Genomic DNA, 19284 nt, shown 5'->3' with positions numbered 1-19284 from the left:
TTTGATTACATAATTTATACATATATACACACATACACACATGTATGCGGATGAAGATGTAGAAATGAATATAGATGAGAGAGCCTGGAATAAGTACATAGAAAGCCATCCTCAAAGCCAAGAAGACCCACCTGATACTGAGCAAGTCCCAACTTCTCAGTCTCTAAGAAACTCCCTAAGATTGTAATTTGCAAAGAAAGTGACAGCATGCCTTAATTAATTAAGGAAGTTTCCTCACCCAGGAATTCCATATACCAATGAAATCACACGTGTAGCCCTATCTTATAGATGATAAATTGACAGTTATAAAAAGATCTCTCTCTCTCTGTCTCTCTGTCTCTGTCTCTGTCTCTGTCTCTCTCTCTCTCTGTGTATGTATGTATGTATGTGTGTGTGCATGTGTATGTATACACACATATATATGTATACATACTCATACACATTCAGGTACAGCTGTGATGTAGATATATGTAGGTATGTGTGTATGTATGTGTGTAAATGCACATTATGCATACATACCTGTCTGTGTATGCATAATAGAACACGTGTTTATACGCACATACATACAGGTACAGTAATCTTCTATATATAGGCACATACACATGTATATATTTGTATACATATGCATGCATGTAGAAATTTATAATAAAACATGAGTGTGTGCAGGAGTGTACATACAATGCACTTATAGACGCTCTTTTGCTCATTTTTTAATCAGTTAACGTTTCTCAGTGGATAGAATCCTGCACCTAGAGTCAGGAATGTTTGGATTCAAATCTAGCCTCACACATTTACTAGCTGGGTGACCCTGAGCAAGTCTACCTCAGTTTCTTCAGTTTTAAGATGGAGATAACAATAGTACAGGGATTTTGTGAGGACAAGGAGATAACTTTTATAAAAGCACTTAATACAATGCTTGACAATAGTGGGTACTTAGTAAATATTTGTTTTTTTTTACTTTTTAAAAAAATGTATTAGTATATGGAATGAATCTCTTTGATTCAAGTTTGATTTCAAACACACCTAACAATTCATGTCACAGGTACTCAAATGTGTGATAATTTTAAAAGAGAATACAAAAATTCCATGGCAACCCATGAATTATAGAATGGTTTTTGAAAAGAAATGTACCCCCTGAGCTTTACTTGCTAATTGACATTTGGTGGTAATAGTGTAGGAGAAAATCAGGAATAAGATATAAAAGACAAGTATTTCAAGATAGCAGTTTGTCAGTTACCCATTTATCCAATAAAGGTCACTGAATGCTTCCTTTAAGGAAAGTAAGTGATTAAATCTCAAATGTTTCAGAAGATTCTCTGTCTTCTTTTGAACCTTTTATCTAATTCTCTTTGTAATAACTGATATCAATAAGACATGTTTTTAGAAACTTACTAAAGTGCCTACAAATCCTCAGGCAAAATATAATGATTTCACTAACAGAATGCTTCATGGTGGTGAAAGGAAAATGAATTTAAAATCAAGAATAAAGACAAAAACAATTCTTGAGATCACTGGTGGTGAGCACCAAGTTTACCTCATAGATATGGATTAGATAAAACTTCCAAATATACACAGTGAAATTGGGGATCTACCCTCCCTCTCATTTCTCACGCCCTCCTTCTTGGTCATTTGTTTCTCACAACCCCGCTTAACCTATGGATGAAAGAGTTTTCTGTCTCACATGTCCATTAATTCAATAAATTTTGAATGTTCTTCGTAAATGAGGCACAATGCTGTCTCATGCAGGGGAAATAAATATACGTGAAACAAGGGCCTTGCCCTCAAGGAAATCATAATGCAATTTATGTGATGAGAAACGATTTCTATAGATTTAAGTTGTGGAGACTACCGACCCTCCACCATCATTTTACAAATGAGGAAAATGTGGAGACATTAAGCAATTTTCCTTAGGTCACATAGTGAGTAACAAAGTTGGTGCTGGAACCCAGATCCTTTCGACTTCAAGTCCAGAGGTATTTACACTGTATTTTCTTGTCTCATTTTAAACTACCATACAAGCCAGTGTAAGATAAATTTCACATAAATAGCATATTATTTGAACATTATAGGATTTCCAAATATAGAGTATTTACAATTGGCGCAATAGGACTTATTAAAAGGGAAACCATTTGGGCTAAGACCTAAACGATGGGGAGATTTTCAAAGGGCAGATTGGGGGATAGGGTTTTCTAGGGAAAGGGAAGATTATGATGAGAGAACAAGTACAATCTTTTAGGTAGAATACAGAGGTTATAAGGTACTATAATGGCAGGCAACATTGGAAAGACAAATTGGAAACTAGTTAAGACTCTGGGGCTTTACACAATAGACAGTGAAAGACTGCTAAATATTCCTGTTCAGGACAGTGCTGTGACAAATCCAGGAACAGCTTACAGGGTGAATAGGAAGAAAAGAGAGTCTGAAGGAAAGAGAATCATGCTAACAACAATGAAAATAACAATAATAATGTTAATAGCTGACATTTATATGACACTCAGTGTTTTTCAAAGTGTTTTATATACATTATTTCACTTAGGAATCATGATGGATCTAAGAAATAGGCATGGATTATTATTCCCACTTTACAAGGACTCCAGGGGTTAGGTGACTTACCCAAGGTCCCATAGAAAGTATATATAATGAGGTTCAAACCCAGGTTTTCCTCACTTTAGTGAATCGGTCATCATTTATTAAACATTTATGCTAGTTTTAAGCATTATTGTGTGGAGGCAAACACAACAGTCCTTGCTTTGAAGGAACTTATATTCTATCAAGAATATCTACACACATATATGTCAAGAGAAAAAACACCTAAATGTATACATATATACACACACATATATACATACATGACATATACATACACATAAATACACATATTTATACACACATATTCAAACATGTACACATCTCTATATATAAATGCAACACATAAACAAACACATAAGCACACATATATTTATGTATGCACATATATACTCACATATATTTATACATACACATAAATATACATATGCATAGATAGGTAGGTGGATAGATAGTTGATAGATTAGATAGATAGATAGAGATAGATGATTTAGATAGACAGACAGATAGGTAGAGAGAGAGAGAGATAGATAGATAGATAGATAGATAGATAGATAGATAGATAGATAGATAGACAGACAGATAGAGGATATATGTAGAAGGCTATTATACAAATCTAACACTTTAGATAGAGATAGAGATAGATTAGATAGATAGATAGATAGATAGACAGACAGATAGATAGATAGATAGAGGATATACAGAAAGATATTATCCAAATCCAACACTTGATTATACTATATTACCTCTCTAGAATAGTTAAGGGATTACTACCATTAAGGCATAAAGTAGCAAGTGGTAGTTCAAAAGACAGGTTTTGAAGGAAGAAACAAGGGAACTTTTGAGATACGGTGTAGAAGGGAGGTGGATTAAACAAGAGTTTGGCACTGCTGAAATAAACAGGAAAGTCAACAGGAAGAGATAGTTTTGGAATAGGGAAGAAGCAGAAAATAATGATTTCAATTTTAAACATATTGCATTCTAGGGAACAGCAGGATGTTCTTGTTAAAACAGGCACAAGTAATTGGAAATTCAAGATAGCTGCTCTGGGAAAATGTCATTCTGGAGCTCAGGATTAGGAAGTCAGACAAAAAGGTAAGTTTTTTTCTAACACACTTCACTGGCTATGTTATTCTTCTACATGATAAAACCCAGAGCTCCATGTTACCATTAGGTACCTACTGTATCAGTAGAAGAATCTGTCACTGGGGAGCCACTGACAATGATCTTTGAAAGATCTAGAACAACAAGGAAAGAGCTATAAAACTGGGGAACAGTAAACGTAATCTGATTTTAAAAAAATGTGAAAGAGACTTTGAATTTGACTTCAATTCCTGGCAAAATCGAATGTATCTTTAAGGGGATGATTCTTAAACATTTAGAAGAGGAAGAGGTCATCACAAAAGATCAGCAAGGTCTGTGCTCTGAATGCAGTCTCTGATTTGATCCACCTCTACACTAGCTGACCTGCTCCTCTGAGGACGACTTGATCCTGAGGCTGGCACAATGACCAGCACCACCACATTATCAGAAGTATCAGCTAGGCTGCTCACTTCTCACTTCCCTCCGTTATCACTCACCAGGATGCTCCAACTCTTCTAAACCTGCTGCCTTATATCCTCAGTTCTGTGGGGTGGTAAGAAGTCAATGCTTTTTCCACCTCCCCCTTGATGCCTTGTTTTCCCCCATTAGAATGTAAGATTCCTGAGGGCAGGTAAAATCTTATGGTCTTATTTTTGTATTCCAAGTGATTTGAAGAGCATCTAGCATACAGTAAGTGCTTATTAAGTGCTCTTATCTTTCTGTGAAATTCTGGGCTAAATTCAGAGCAAATGATGTTACTTACCTTCTCACGTAGTCACACTCCATGAATGTGTATACACTGCTTCTTGAGAATTAAAGGTACTACACTAATAATGATTTGCCCTTTCTTTCTTCAACAAGTTGAGTGATTTTGGGGAAAAAACTAAGTTAAACATGATTGCTTGACAACCATTGGTTATCTCACTGTAACACATTTCCTTCAAATCTAAGAGAAAATATCACAATTGATATCGGATTTATATAGCCAGTGAGTATTGAAATTAATCACTCTTTGAGCCTTCACTGACACTATGCTACAAAATACTACAAGACACATCCACACATATACATGCACACACATATGTGTTTATATGTATGTGTGTACGTATATGTGTGTGTATATGTGTGTGTATATAGGTAAAGATATAGATAATTCATCACTAAGTGTATGATACTCCTTATCTTAAAATCTGGACATCACTTTGTAGATTGAAGCACAGTTTAGGAAAATGAAAGGTAGCACCAGTCATATGATGCCTAAAACATTCATGTGCCAATGTAATTAAAATGACAAGCCATCCTAGATCTTCCAATTGAAATTCTCTCATCTTCAGAACAAAATTTCCCTATGTAGGAGAGAAGCAGGGTAGCTAGGTGATACAGTGTATAGAGAACCAGACCCAGAATCAGGAAAGATCATCTTCCTGAATTCAAATCTAGTCTTAGATACTTACTAGCTGTGTGAACTGGGGCAAGTCACTTAACCCTGTTTGCATCAGTTTCCTCACCTGTAAAATGAACTGGAAAAGGAAATGGCCAAACTATGCCAGTACCTTTGCCAGAAAACCCCAAATGGGTTCACAGAGTTGGACACCACTGAAAGGACTGAACAATAAAAACCAAGAGAGAAATAGTGTAGTATGGTGAAGAATGAGTGGTCTGAGAGTCAAGAAGGCTGAGGTTGTTATAGTGTCTCATACAGACATTGGTCATGAGCCCTGGGCAAATCTCAACCTCTCAGTGCCTTATGCAACTTTTTAAGACTCTAAGTTGTAGAGAAACTGTAGATTTGCTTTAGTAGATGGCATTTACTCCCTGAGAAGTCATTATGACAATAAGAATACAGGTGCACAGCAGAAAAAATGGCAAATATTCATGACATCAATTTTTATAACATACAGCCAAGAGTTAAGACATTTTGGAGGTGAAAGTCCAATCAAAATTTAATCCCAGAAAAGAGGTAAGAAAAAATATCTCCCTCCCTTATAATGGTAGCTGCCTAGAGATGCAGGACACTGTCGGACTCAGCTGATGTGCTATTAAGTTCCATTGAATTGCATTTTTACTTTTTCTTTTTTATTTTTTTTAAGGGTAAGGAATAGTGGATAATTGAATTTGGAAATAAAGGTAATATGAAATCAAAAGATATCATTTTTAAAGTTTTCATTATTAAGTCATTATTAGCATTTCTGTTCATGGCTGCTCTGACTCCAATTTCATCCCTATGCCATGCTATTGGTCATCCCTATCCTTAGTACAGGCAATAAATGAGCCAAAATAGGTCAGCTAATGATGGAAACCTTCTTCCTCCAATCTAAAAAGGCATTTATCATTTTTAGGGCTATCAAATAAGACAGACATTTGTTTTTCAAACTTAGTGAAAGGTTTGGCTAGAATGGATACAAGAGAATAGCTGTGATTACATTGAAAGAAATGGCACCATATCATTTAATAATGTGACTTTTCTTTCCTTTTTCTTTTTTGACCTAACATCATAATTTATTCTTTGGCTAAAAGAAGAAGAATTGAATTTAAAATTAAGTAGACTAGATAAACAGTACCTCTTTGTATGACACTCTTGATAACTGAGATGTAATCTTCCGGCTCCTGCTCAGTGGAGATCTCCTGGCTGCCTGGGGAGGTGGTTAATAATTCATAAAGCTCATCTGAACTCTTTACTCCACAAAGCAGGATGACCACACTCTCTGGTGAATCTAGCAGTGTGTCCAAAAAACAGCATTTCCTAGGGGTCAGACCTTTCAGGAGGCTATTTGATAATATCAGTAGTTTACATTTGTAAGAGTTTAAGCCCAGCAGCTCCAAGTGCTGGTCAGAGGAATTGGTTAAGCTATATAATAGCATTGTCTCCATCTTCATAACATGGAGGAAGACTTCTCTCAAGTACAAGGCCCATTCCTCGGCTTCCTCTTCATATAGCACCAGCAGGTTCTTGTTTTCTGTGAAAAGACAAATCACAAGTCATCTCCTAGTATTTAAAATGCTGGCTATTCATCATAGCATATTTATTTGGAAACTCTGAATATCTTGCCCAGAAACTATTCCCAATTTCTTTATAGCAGTGACAAAAATTAAGTAAATTTCATGATAGTAGACAGGCTAAGCTACTCCAGCCCCCGCAGAGAAAGTGTTCATAATCATTTCCTGTATTCATAACCCCAATTAATATAAACCATTTTCATCACTGCAGGTTGGAAAAACTCCTTATAAATTATGGTGGTACTATCGCTCCTTTGGATGAGACTATATTTGAGAGAGAAGCTGGTAGTAGAGTGCATCGAATGCTGGCCTGGAGGCTCCGAGCTCAAATCTGGCCTCAGATATTTAATAGCTGTATGACTCTGGGTAAGTCACTTAACCTCTACCTCAGTTTCCTCAACTATAAAATGAGAATGATAGTTCCTACCTACCAGAGTTGTGAGAAAATAAGAAGATATTTGCAAAAACAAAACAAGACAAAAACACTTAGTACAGTACCTGGTGCATAGTTGACACTGTATAAATGCTTATTCTCTTCCTTTGCTATATCTTATACTTCATATTCCATATTTCTAACGTTAATCACTTGTCCAGAGAACAAGACCCGTATTTGAATTTGTTCTATTATTTGTGAAGTTGTATTCCAGTCACATATCCCACCCACACACACTACCTCTTCATACAAAATTTATTTAATTCAAAAAGTGTTTTAAAACTCCTGTAATGCTAGGTAACACACATACACACACACACACAAATGATCCCTGCCCTTGAGTGACTTAGTAGCTCTTCAGTCATTATGAAAATAGAAAATGATGAGAGAGTTGGTCTAGAACTCTTCCAAAATATATTCCATTCTTTATCCATTATCTGATCATCCTATAAGAGCTTAAGAAACTCACAAAGTGTTTTGATTTAATATATAAAAAGTAACATGGCATTTCACTTCAGGTTTCTCCTTTCTATATGAAACTGTTTCAATTAATTTAACTTTTTCAAGACTCTACATATGGAATTAATTCACAAAATTTAAGATGGACATTTTATTTATTCTCAGTTTTCCATTAGCTTATTTACTTAATATTTATATGAAGTAAGCAATTAATATATGACTTTTAATTTATTCATTCATTCTATTCCTCCTTCCATGAATGTTCCACCTATAGACCTCAGTCATTTTAATGTTCCTCCATGAGTTCTTGACTGAACTAGTGGTTTTGCACTAAGGTACCTAATTGTCATGAATCAAAGTTATATAGTCACCTATATAAAGGGTAACTCACCCAGCCATCTTATTTTTTTAAGTGGCTAATCTCACTAACACTTGGCAGTATGTATGGACAATGTCATGCAATGATAAAGAATGGAAATTGTAACACAAGAATCAGAACGTTTTAATTAAAATGTATTAATAATAATCAAGGCAGATGGCTATGGAGAGATGGAATTAAATCATTTAAAAATATCTATTAAAATAAAAATTTCTAGGCTGGAAACGCAAAACAAATGGTAATATGTATCATAAGTACAATAAGTCCAAGCTCATTTTCTTAATTCTACTATAAAAAGTGATTGGAAAATGTTTTATCCAATAACAATATACTGATTATTCATTAACTCCTAAAACTTAGCATCCATCCCAAATTCATTAAATAGAACATTCATATTAACAACTGCCTTTCACAAAATAAATAAGAATAATTTCAGAGTAGTGACATTATCAATCAAAATCCTTCTTATTGCATTTGTCAACAGAGGATATAGAAAGATTTTCTTCTCTTTGTATAACTATTGATGTTTCTGAAGATCCATGTTTTTATTGCCCGTGATAAAGATTACATTATGTACCCCTTCAATATTATATTCTTTTAACCAATTACAAGTGGAGAAAAGCTGAAGAATAACAAAGGAAAGAGTGCCAGCCAGACTGGGGACAGAAATGACAAATACATGCACACGCATTTTGATGTAATCTCTGAGAAAGCAGCTATTATGTTGTTTTTTAAAAAACAAATAACTTAAGGTGTTCTTTATTTTTATTTTTTAAACTCTTCTCCTTAGTCCAGGCCTGAGGAGCCTGTGACTCTGGAGCCATATGTGACCCTCTAGGTTCTCAAGGGCAGCCTTTGACTGAATCCAAACTTCACAGAACAAATGCTTTTATTAAGGGAATTTATTCTGTGAAGTTTGGATTCATTCAAAGGGTGGCACTTGAGGACCTAGAGGGTCACATGTGGCCTCAAGCTCACAGGTTGCTCAACCCTGCCTTAGACTGTAATTTCTAGTGCCATGGTAAACAAAGATTGGGGGATTATCTATCTACCTCCTCATTTTTTTCCTACCATGGAAAATGCTAAATTTACTCCTGTTCTTCATGCACTAATATTGTATATGAAAAAGTTCTCATATATATTTTAGAGATTCATTTGTATATATGTGTATAGAAATAAGCATGTATATATGAATATAAGTGTATATATTATAGGCATATATGTATGCATGTATATATATATGTACATATACACATATAGATGTATACCCATGCAGATATAAACCAGTGTTTTTTTTCAGTTTCTTTCCTTCAAACATTTGATTGGAGTAAAAAAAAAAGCCAAACAAACCTAAAAATAATGCTTATCAGGAGGAATTTGGCAAAGTCAAATATCAGTCCCTAAGTGAAAATTCCTATAAAAGTACACATGACTTCTTTCCCATCTCCTATTTTCAGAGTATGGAAGGACATTACCGTGAAGCATCACTCACCCACAGAAAACTGGTCTTAGAACCAAGAAGACCTGGGTTCATGTCTCTCCTTTCATGTGTCTGCTTGTGTGTGTGTCTGAGAGAGACACTCAGAGAGACTGAGAGAGAGAGAGACAGAGAGTTATATGGGGGGAAGGAAAAAGAAAGAGGGAGAGAAAGATAGAGAGATAAAGACAGAGACACAGGATGCAGAGTGTGGATGGAGAGAGACATACAGGAAGAGAAGCAGAGATACAGAGAAAGAGAGAGAGAGAGACAGAGGAGAAAGAGGGAGAGGGAGAGGGAGAGACTGAGTGACAGAGGGAGACAGACAGAGATAGAGAGAGAAAATTACTGATTCACTAGTCTGAGATATGTCTCATGGGATTAGCCCTCCATGATGAGCCATCTGTCTGGTGTCAGAAGACATGGGTCTTCATCCTCACTCTGCTACTTAGTATTTGTGAGACTTCAGGCCCTCTGCGCTGAGTTTCCATAGCTATAAAATCAAGAGCATGGCAAGATGGTCCCTTCTTATTCCAAGTCTGATAGTTCTAAAGGGATCTGTCTTTAACTAACAACATATAATAGTAATACTTCAGATACTCATCAGAACATGGAACCATGAGACTGAATGCCAGCTAGCACTTGAGAAAAGCTAATTTAAGAAATCTGGGTTTGAGAAAGATAGCACAATTAACAAGTTAGTTATTTGAAATCTAGACCTCCAAAGCTCTCATCCTATTAAGCTAAATAATCAGAAATCGATATATACCAGGCCATATTAGCTCAGCTCTCTATATAGAAATGTCTTCACCAAGATAAGATTTAATGCTATTTCCACAAACACTAAAATATTAATAATAGCACTTTTTTGTCATAGTAAAGAATTAGAAAACAAAGTAGGTGCTCAACCAAAGTGAAATGGCTAAACAAATCATGAAATGTGAGCTAATACAGAAGCATAGTAAGACTTATAGTATATGAAATGATGAAGAGTGAAATAAACTGAATCAGAATAATGATTTGCATAATGATTTTCCATAATATAAATGGAAAAACAGAAACAAAAAATTAAAATTTAATACTGTGTACATATCACAGTGACTAACTCTCCCTTCTTCAGAGGTGTGGGAAGGGGGAACTGACCGTAAAATACTGCATTTATTATCAGGCATAGTTGACATTTTGATTGATTTGATCAAATAACTTTTTTATATTTTTATTTATATAAATGCCTCTTTTCGATTAATCATTGTTTCAATAGATGGCTCATTGGAGAGAGCAGGGAAGGTTATATTTGTATCAAAATATCCCCCAGAATAAGATTAAGTATTTGATAATAAATTATTCAGAGGTAAAAAAGCCACAATTTCATTGATTTCATTTTTCTAGAAATCCAATACAAGTAACATACATTTGACCATTTTTCTGTTCTTTTTTCCTTAACCTGTTTTTAAAGACATTTTCCCCATCATGTGTTTTATAGAAAGATCCATGTAATTAATTCCTCCATGAATCCAGTTCCAGGAACAAGTTTATCCATAAAAGATGGACTTGCTTACTTTCTTTGAATGTAGTAAGAATTATATAAACCGATATATTTCATTTTTTTGTCACAGATGCTAAGAAACTCAGAGCTAAGTTTAGTTTTTCAACTGTAGTAATTAAACTCAAGCCAGATGCCTGCTAATCTCTTTTCTTCCACACCCCTTTACCCAGTGTTTAAATTTGTAGGCAAAGTCAAATCCTTTTTAGGTCATAAATCCTATGCTTCTATACTTGAAGGATGAGTAATTTCGTCGATGCGAGTCCATGTGAAACAATCCTCCTCACTGACACAAAATATACCTTTAGTTGAGAGTTATGGTGAGTGGCAATAGTCAAAAATCTCATCCCATGCTGACGATGGGTTCCTCAATATCCTAGTCAGGTTGGTCCTTGGCCAACGGTCCTGAAATCCATTGTGCCCCACCAATTCAACCTTTAAAAATACAGCTGTAATTGGGCAGTGAGATAGAGCTTCAACGAGGGATAAACCCTATGTCAATAATTTCTCACAACAGGTATTGGTTGGTTTATAAATCAAGGAGGCATAATGACTTCATGGCAGCACTTTGAAACCAAGTCATCTTGTTGGGTTGCTTATTCTCTATGGTGACAGAATGAAGATTCGAAGATATTTCAGGAGGTTGGAACAAATAAGATAAAAGATAAAATGCATCAGAGATAACGGAAAGCCTTGAACTTAGATTTTTAAAATTAATGGCAAAGACATGGGACAGGAAGAACTTCACCTGGGTCTCGATTATTGCCAATAAATCTCCCCTGAAGTTCCTGAAATGGTTGCATTATTTGACTTTTCACTGCATGTTTCCTTTGGGCTGAAACCAATTCCCATATTTTATAAAATTATTAATTTTATTAGGATGAATTCCAATATATGCGCCTACTTCAAGGGTTTCATTATTTGAACTATGTGCATTGTCACTGTACCTCTCAAGAAAGGTTTTATATGAAAAGGAAAAGAAAATGCCTAGGGGTTTTTAATAGTTCCAGCCTTCTATGACTCCTGTTTAATAAAAGGGAAATGACAAATATGGTGAGGCAAGACTTGAGTTTCAAAGGCAGCTTGGCTTAGCCGAGTTAGTTCTCTTGGAGAGAGACAGCAGGTATTAAAGTCAAGAAGACTTGAGTTCAAGTGTTACCTATGATATTTCCTTGCTGTTTTACTTTGGACTAATCCCTTAACCTCTCAATGCCCCAGACAACTTTCTAAGACTATAAATTGCAAAGAAGGTGCCCACCAGCAGTGGTACTTACTTAGCATTTTCTTAAACCCATGAAATCAAACGTCCAACTCCTGTATCTAACAGCATGTAAGGTTAAGCCCCAAACCAAGTTTTTCAGATAACCAAGTTATTTTTTAAGTGTATCAGCTCAATGATCTAATTTTACATAGTATATTAGTTGATATGAACTTCTGAAAAAAAAGGCAAGCTGAAGGGTGGGAGAAAAACTATTATTCAAGTTGGTTCACCATCTTAGAGCAAAACAACTTTTCAGCATAGAGGAAGCAAAAGTGAAAGAACAGGGGCAGCTAGCAGACACACTGGATAAAACACCGGCCCTGGAGTAAGGAGGATCTGAGTTCAAATGTGACCTCAGACACTTGACATTTACTAGCCGTGTGACCCTGGGCAAGTAACTTAGCCCTGATTGCCTTGAAAAAAAGTGAAAGAACATAGGAACAAAGGATTTGGCGTTGGAAGGGTCTAAAACACTCATCTAATCCAACACATTCATTTTACGTTACTCATTGTACCTGCCTGTATCTCAAGTCCCAATTCTAAATCTATAAACCTAAGAATTTATAGGTCACCTAACCTCTTGGTGAGCTCTTCATTGGTAGAAGGACTGCCCTCACCCCTTCGTTCTTCATACTTAGGAAGTCACAGGTCTGCCCACTGTTACTTCCTAAGCTAAATATTCCAAATGCCATAATTTAATCCTTATCTTCTGAGCATTAAATTGTGTTATTTGCTGTTATAGCCATTTTTTAAGAGGGAGAAGGGAACATCAAAAGATGTCATCCTAACAACAGGCCTTGGGTGAATTAAGCAGGGGTCTGAATATTTTATTAATATAGATTCCTAGATGGTTCTGACCATCCCTCATTAAACTATTAGTTGTCATTCAGAGAAAAGTTCAGCTGAAAACAAAAGGAATGGAGATTATTGTTGTAGTGGGGTACAAAAGAGGAGAGAAAATGTCAGTCCATGGATCCTCTGGCACTGGCTGCAATTTGGGTAATGTGGGACAAAAAAAAAATGGAATTGCTGAGGAATAGAGATACTCTAATGATAAACTTTGATTAATTCAGTCTTATTTACAGTAGAATTTAGCCTAGTCTAGATTCCCCCTATACCTTTTCTCTCTAGCCAGTCCCCCTTCTCCAATTTTGCCTGGGATTATCCTAGTTCCAAGAGGTTGTTCCGTCCTGTCATATTTATCATTCCCATCTCTAGGTCTCATCTTTTACTGTCTTAATCCCTCTCTTCACTCCATCTCCCATTCCTTTCACTACCAAACTTATGGGAAAGTTGTTTATATTCACTGCCTCTATGTTATCTTCTCACCACTCAGTTATTCAACCCTTAGAAATATGACTTTTGACTCAATCACTCTTGGAAAACAGCATTCTTTAAGATAGTTATTAGTTTCTTTATATTTAAATCCAATGACTATCTCATAGATTTATCCTGCTCAATGCCCTTGTCGCCTGTGAAACTGGACTGCTCCTAGTTTTTCTTTGCTTGGTTTCTATGGAAACATAACTCTTGTGACTTTCCTACTTTTCAGATTGCTCTTTCTGTAGATTTTTTGGATGGTTCCTCATCCTCCTCCAACTCTTTACATTAGATATTCCCTAAATTTCTACCCTTAGATGTTTCTTTTTCCTTTATACTATCTTTGTTGATCTCAAATACTGCACCAGCAGGATTTGAGTTTGAATGATGGCTTTACTATTTATTACTTATTTCACCTTTGATAAATTACTTTATGTCTCTGTGACTTAGTTTCCTAACTATAAAAAGAGAATTAAACTAGATCAGAGGTTTTTAATATTTTCTGTGTGGCACATCCCTTTGTCTGAGGAAGTCTATGAACTCAGAATAATGATTTTTAAATACACAAAAGAATATACATAAAATTAAAAAAAAAAAGAAGAGTAAGTGAGGATAAAGCTTTTCATACATTCAGGTTCATGTATCACCTGAAATCTATCCATGGATCCCAGGTTAAAAACCTCTGAACCAGATGATGTCTAAGCTCCCTTTCAGCTATGGATTTTAGTAAGCAGCTTCTCCCTTAGCACCAACAATCACTGCTAAGTAGATCCCAAATCTGTGCCTCCATATCCAACCTTGCCCCAGAACTAAATGCTTAAAATTATCAGTTGAATATTCTCACCAGATGTGCCAATAGGACATCAAATTCAATTCATTCAAAACTGAATTTATCAGCTTCCTTAAAAAACCTGCCCATCACCCTGACTTCTCTTTGTCGGTTGACAACATTGCTGCATTCTCAGTCATCCCTCTAGTAACTTCACTTGTTTTTCACAATTTCCTCTCTTTATCCCATACTTCCAACCATTAGCTAAGTGCTATTGATTTTATTTCTGGGATGGCTCTCCCATGTGTCTTATCTTTTTCCCTTCTATTAAAATCCCCTGAGTTCAAGTCCTCATTTCTTCCCACCTGGACTCTCGTCAAACTTGGGTTTATCAGTTCCAGAATAGAGACCACCCCTTCTCCACATCATCCGATAGTATGCTGGCAAAGTAACATTCCTGGTGAATCAGTCAGTCAGCCAATATGCATTAAACAAGTGCTTATTAGAGCAAATACTAGTTGAAAGAAACGTAGTCCATGTTCTCAAGGAGAATAAATTCAAATGGGAGAAGACAAAACAAAAATGAGGTGAAAGGAAGGAAGAAAGTGCTTGCTACTGGGATGGCCTGGAGAGGGATGAAGGTATCCCTGGACTGAGCCTCCTCTTTAAATGGGAAATCTTAGAGGAATCAGTGAACCATCAGGTGAGAGGGTAGTGACTACTTCCAATTTTAAATTATGTCATCATATACATAATAACAATAACATATAGTAGAAATAAATTCTCAACTTAGTATATATAACTGATTCCATTTTAAGCCTCCATTTTAAAATTGAAATGTTTTGAGTAAGCTGTTTTTCTGTAAGTTATTTTTCAATAATAAATTTAACATTTGCATTGAATGATGTAGTAAACAAAATGTGTGTATTCTAAAGCAACTAATTCACATATGTGCAACCTCTGATAAGGCAGACCTCTAATGCAAACATGTCATAAACAATTTTATCAGTAATTTATGATTACTTATCGTTATATAGCAAACAACTGAGGAATATCCATAGAGAAAAGCATAAAAAATATGCCAGCAGATGTCTAAGCCATCAACCTGCTCCCAGATTGTGACCAGGACTGGCTACTGCATTTGAAGTTTCGTCCATTAATGACAAGGGTAGTGCTAATTGATCGACAAAGACCTCTGGGATGACCAGAGGGAGCCTTGTCATAAGGCCAGTACTGGAACTTCTATACTCACTGGCTGGTACTTAGAGGAGGGTATTGTTTACACACTTTGACTAGTATGCTTTTATTGCAAATATTTTTTATTTAATCTAATTTTTATCTTTAGTATTTATTGCAAATATTTTATTGCAAGTGGAAGTTTAATTAGGTTTTTGTTGTACTAGTTAACATATATAAAAGGGAATCAGGCTGTAAGCCTACACCATGCATTACACACTCCTGTAGTCCAAATAATCAGTGGCTCCCCACTGACTTTTGAATAAGAGTAATCCTAATCTTGGCACTTAATTTCTACCTTTCTACTTTTCACATACTCAACATTTGAGTGAAAATCCACTTCTACTTTTCTTTTATCTGCTGAGTGATGTCTTTAGGCTTTTGCTAGGACTATCCTCTATGTCTGGAGATAACTAATCCCCTTTCCTTGTCTCCCACGTCCCTTCCTTTCTCTTTCCTTCAAAAATTAACCCAGGTGGCATTTATTTTATGTAATCTTCTCTGACCCCTTCAGATGAAAATGATCTTTCCTTCTTCCGTTTTCTGGTAGCAGTTTTGCTGCCTTGACTCAGCATATACCCATTACAGTGCCCCTTTCCTGTCCTCTCCCAGCAAAGTTCCTAGAGAAGAAGGCATTTCTGTCACATTGGATGTCTTTGTGTCTATGATCAGCACAATGTCTTAAATATAACAGACAAGCATTTATTGAGCTGAATTTTTTGAAGTATATTATCACCTTCCAACCTAAATTTATTTTGAACTATTCAAAATTTCCAAGATCAAAATCTACAAATATAACATATTATTCACTCTGTAGTTTAAAAAACACGACACATTTAAATACTCTCTTTAACGTGAAAATAAATTGGAAAACACTTCAAATTTCCCCCATGAGTTCAGCTCATTCTTACTACGAAGCTACTATATAAGAAGGTTTATACCTTGAACAATAACAACAATAAGTTATCAGTAAATAGCTAGCTTGAAACCAAGCATTTTGGCTCCTGTGTGCTTTAAAGAAATAGAGAGGGGAAAGAAAGCATAAGGGAAGTAGAACATGGTAAAGAAAATTTATTCAGGACCAGCAAATTAGATTGGGAAGAGTCTGTAGAAAAGACAAGAAAACCCATCAGGAACCTAATAAAATTTGACAGAATCTTTAGGCAGTTGGTATGTAAAAATCTTTGTTGGGGTAAATGAGATTGATTATGAAATATATATTTAGCCATAAGTTTAAATTTATGTATAAGTGAATGCATTCAACTGTAATGTATTTCATTTCATTCGGAGGAAAAATGGGGAGGGAGCTGAGAGTCTGCTGAGCTATGGTGCTGCTGGAAATACTCTGAAATGCACAAATAAATTAAATGCTTGGCTTGTGAATGGATTTTGCCATAATTATATTCTCTAAACCTGGATAATTTAGAGGGTTGTTTTTGCTGTATAAAGTCTTCCTACCTGCAGATTATAGCGTTCCTGAAAAAAAAAAAAAAAAAGAGGTTGACCTCATTTGAAAGGCTTTTGGATTCTTTCTCAAATGACCTAAAGGATGCTAGCACAATTCAGAAATAAAAATCCTTTCAAAAAACAAAACAGGGAAATTTTTTTCCCCTTATCAGTATCATTAGAGAAAAGTAAGAAAAGAAAGAAATTTAATGATGTTGGTTTCTAAATAAGGTCAATTCAAAGCTTTTGTATAAAGTTGCACATGAAAATTTGATGTGGTTCTAACTTTATTTGGTTTACAAACAAATTCCATTGTCCAAATTTTTGCATTTCAGATTTTGTGACTGTAATAAAAATGAAAAAAAAAAAAGGAGAGTTTCTTGGGTCTTATGGTACAGAAAGGCCTTGCAAATATTGGTCCACATTATTCAAGCCACAGTATCTTGATTATGCTTTTAAGATATGCATTGGTAGGAATTAGATCATTAGTTATTTAGCATTCCTTTGGGTGGGGTAGCCAAAATGACTGCTGCTGGTAAAGTTAATGTTTGAATTCCAAAGCTTAAAAGAGGGAAGATCTCTCTGGAAAAACAAACAAACAAACAAAAACAGAAAAAAAAAAAAAAACAAAAGAATACTGGACTTTTTGTCTTTGAGTTATATTTTATCAGATATGCATGATACTTTAGGACCTGCCATTATTTAGAATAACATTTAAAAATGTTATTTAAACTTTTATAAAGCAAAAGTAAATTATTTTCTAAGTGTGAAAATTGTCTCAAAACCAACAGTAAATTGTTGTCTAAGTCAAATTACTGGGTAGTGAGAGTCTACTCAAGTTCAACTCATTCCATCCTATCCATGCTATATCTCTTGTACCAGGTCCCTTAGTTGTCATTGCCACAAAGTTTGTGGTCAAATTATTTCCTTCTGCGGAGGATTCCCATCTCAGCATCTCCTTCACCATAAAGTAGGAGGTGTCCTTAACCTTTTTCATGTGTCATGGCCCCTATTTCTGTGAGGTTTAAAAAGTTCAAGAGACATAATTGTGGGTAACTAATCATTTTATTAAACATCATGTAATAATCATTTTATTACTAATAGCAATTAATCATTATTAATCATTATTAATGATCATTTTATTAATAATGCCAACATGTTTATTAATAAAAGGAGATTGAATGCCAAATACCCCCAATGATCATTGACTCACAGCTTATATGTGCTTGGAAGAGAGGATGTTCCTGTCGGTGGCAATCAATTGATTGGTTAATAATTAATGAGAAAAGAAATATTACAATGAGAGGTGGGCTATACTACAATCAGGCTTGGGCTGTGTGACTTGGATCACTGCAATCCTGGTCAAAGAGACTTTTTGATTTCCATATCACCTATCTGACAAAAAGGAGGATCCAAATTTTCCCAGACCTGTCTGAGCAAATGCAGTGAAAAGGAATGCACTCATTAGCCTAAATTTGGAATTTCTTTTATTTTCTTTGATTATATCTCAGACATCCTAGCTGGGTGTTTCAGAGAGATTCCCCATACTGGGTGATTTTTGGATGAGAAAGTAGAAATGGGGGAAAGCCTTGGTTCTGATTCAATAATTAGTTCTTAATATAAGGTAAAAATAATTGTTTCCCTCATCCCCTACCCTTGGCAGTCTGGTGAAACCTATGAACCCTTTCTCCGAATCATTTTTTTAAATGCACATAATGAAACACACAGGATTAACAAAGGAAAACAATCATATTGAAGTAGTTATCAAAATATTATTAAAAATTCACTGATCTACTGAAATCTACCCATAGTCCTCTTGAGAGTCTATAGACCCACAGGTTAAGAACCTCTTTGATAAAGGGATGAACAAGGACTGCGAGAGATGAAACCTAAACCCCTCTACTCTAATCATCTTGGCAGCTCTTATATGTTTGGTGATAGAGTAAGCTGAAATTGTCAGTGAAAATAAAATTTTAAATTATCTGTGGAGTTCAATTATTTGTGTTCTCCTAATGCTCTCCCCGTTAGCTTGGATAATCAAGAATTGGCAGGATAGACTGTCACCAGATTTCATATGCTCAAGTTACTTGCAGCCACGCAGGAACCATATTCCTTATTCTCTTCATCCTGGTGTCAAAGGAACAATAGATCAGCCTTCAGGATACTTGGCACTACCACTTACTAGTAGTGTGACATTAAGCATGTCATTTTCTTCTCTGGGATTCAGTTTCCTCATCTATCAAAAGGAGGGGTTTATAGTAAAAATACCTCTAAGATCTATTCCAACACCCTCTG

The 19284-nt window shown here is 35.4% G+C and overlaps 1 protein-coding gene across 1 annotated transcript in view; it reads right to left on the bottom strand.

Moving 5' to 3' along the window:
* BANK1 (B cell scaffold protein with ankyrin repeats 1) overlaps positions 1-19284 on the bottom strand; it is a 393466-nt gene that overhangs the window by 317172 nt on the left and 57010 nt on the right. The window contains exon 2 of the mRNA XM_072624985.1: positions 6231-6626. Coding sequence (XP_072481086.1) covers positions 6231-6626 — 396 coding nt within the window. The remainder of the gene's footprint in view (positions 1-6230; positions 6627-19284) is intronic.

This window comes from Notamacropus eugenii, chromosome 7 (assembly GCF_028372415.1).
Source record: "Notamacropus eugenii isolate mMacEug1 chromosome 7, mMacEug1.pri_v2, whole genome shotgun sequence".
Classification (NCBI taxonomy): domain Eukaryota; kingdom Metazoa; phylum Chordata; class Mammalia; order Diprotodontia; family Macropodidae; genus Notamacropus; species Notamacropus eugenii.
The sequence above is the reverse complement of the archived record's forward strand: the minus strand, read 5'-3'. Positions and strand labels throughout refer to the sequence as shown.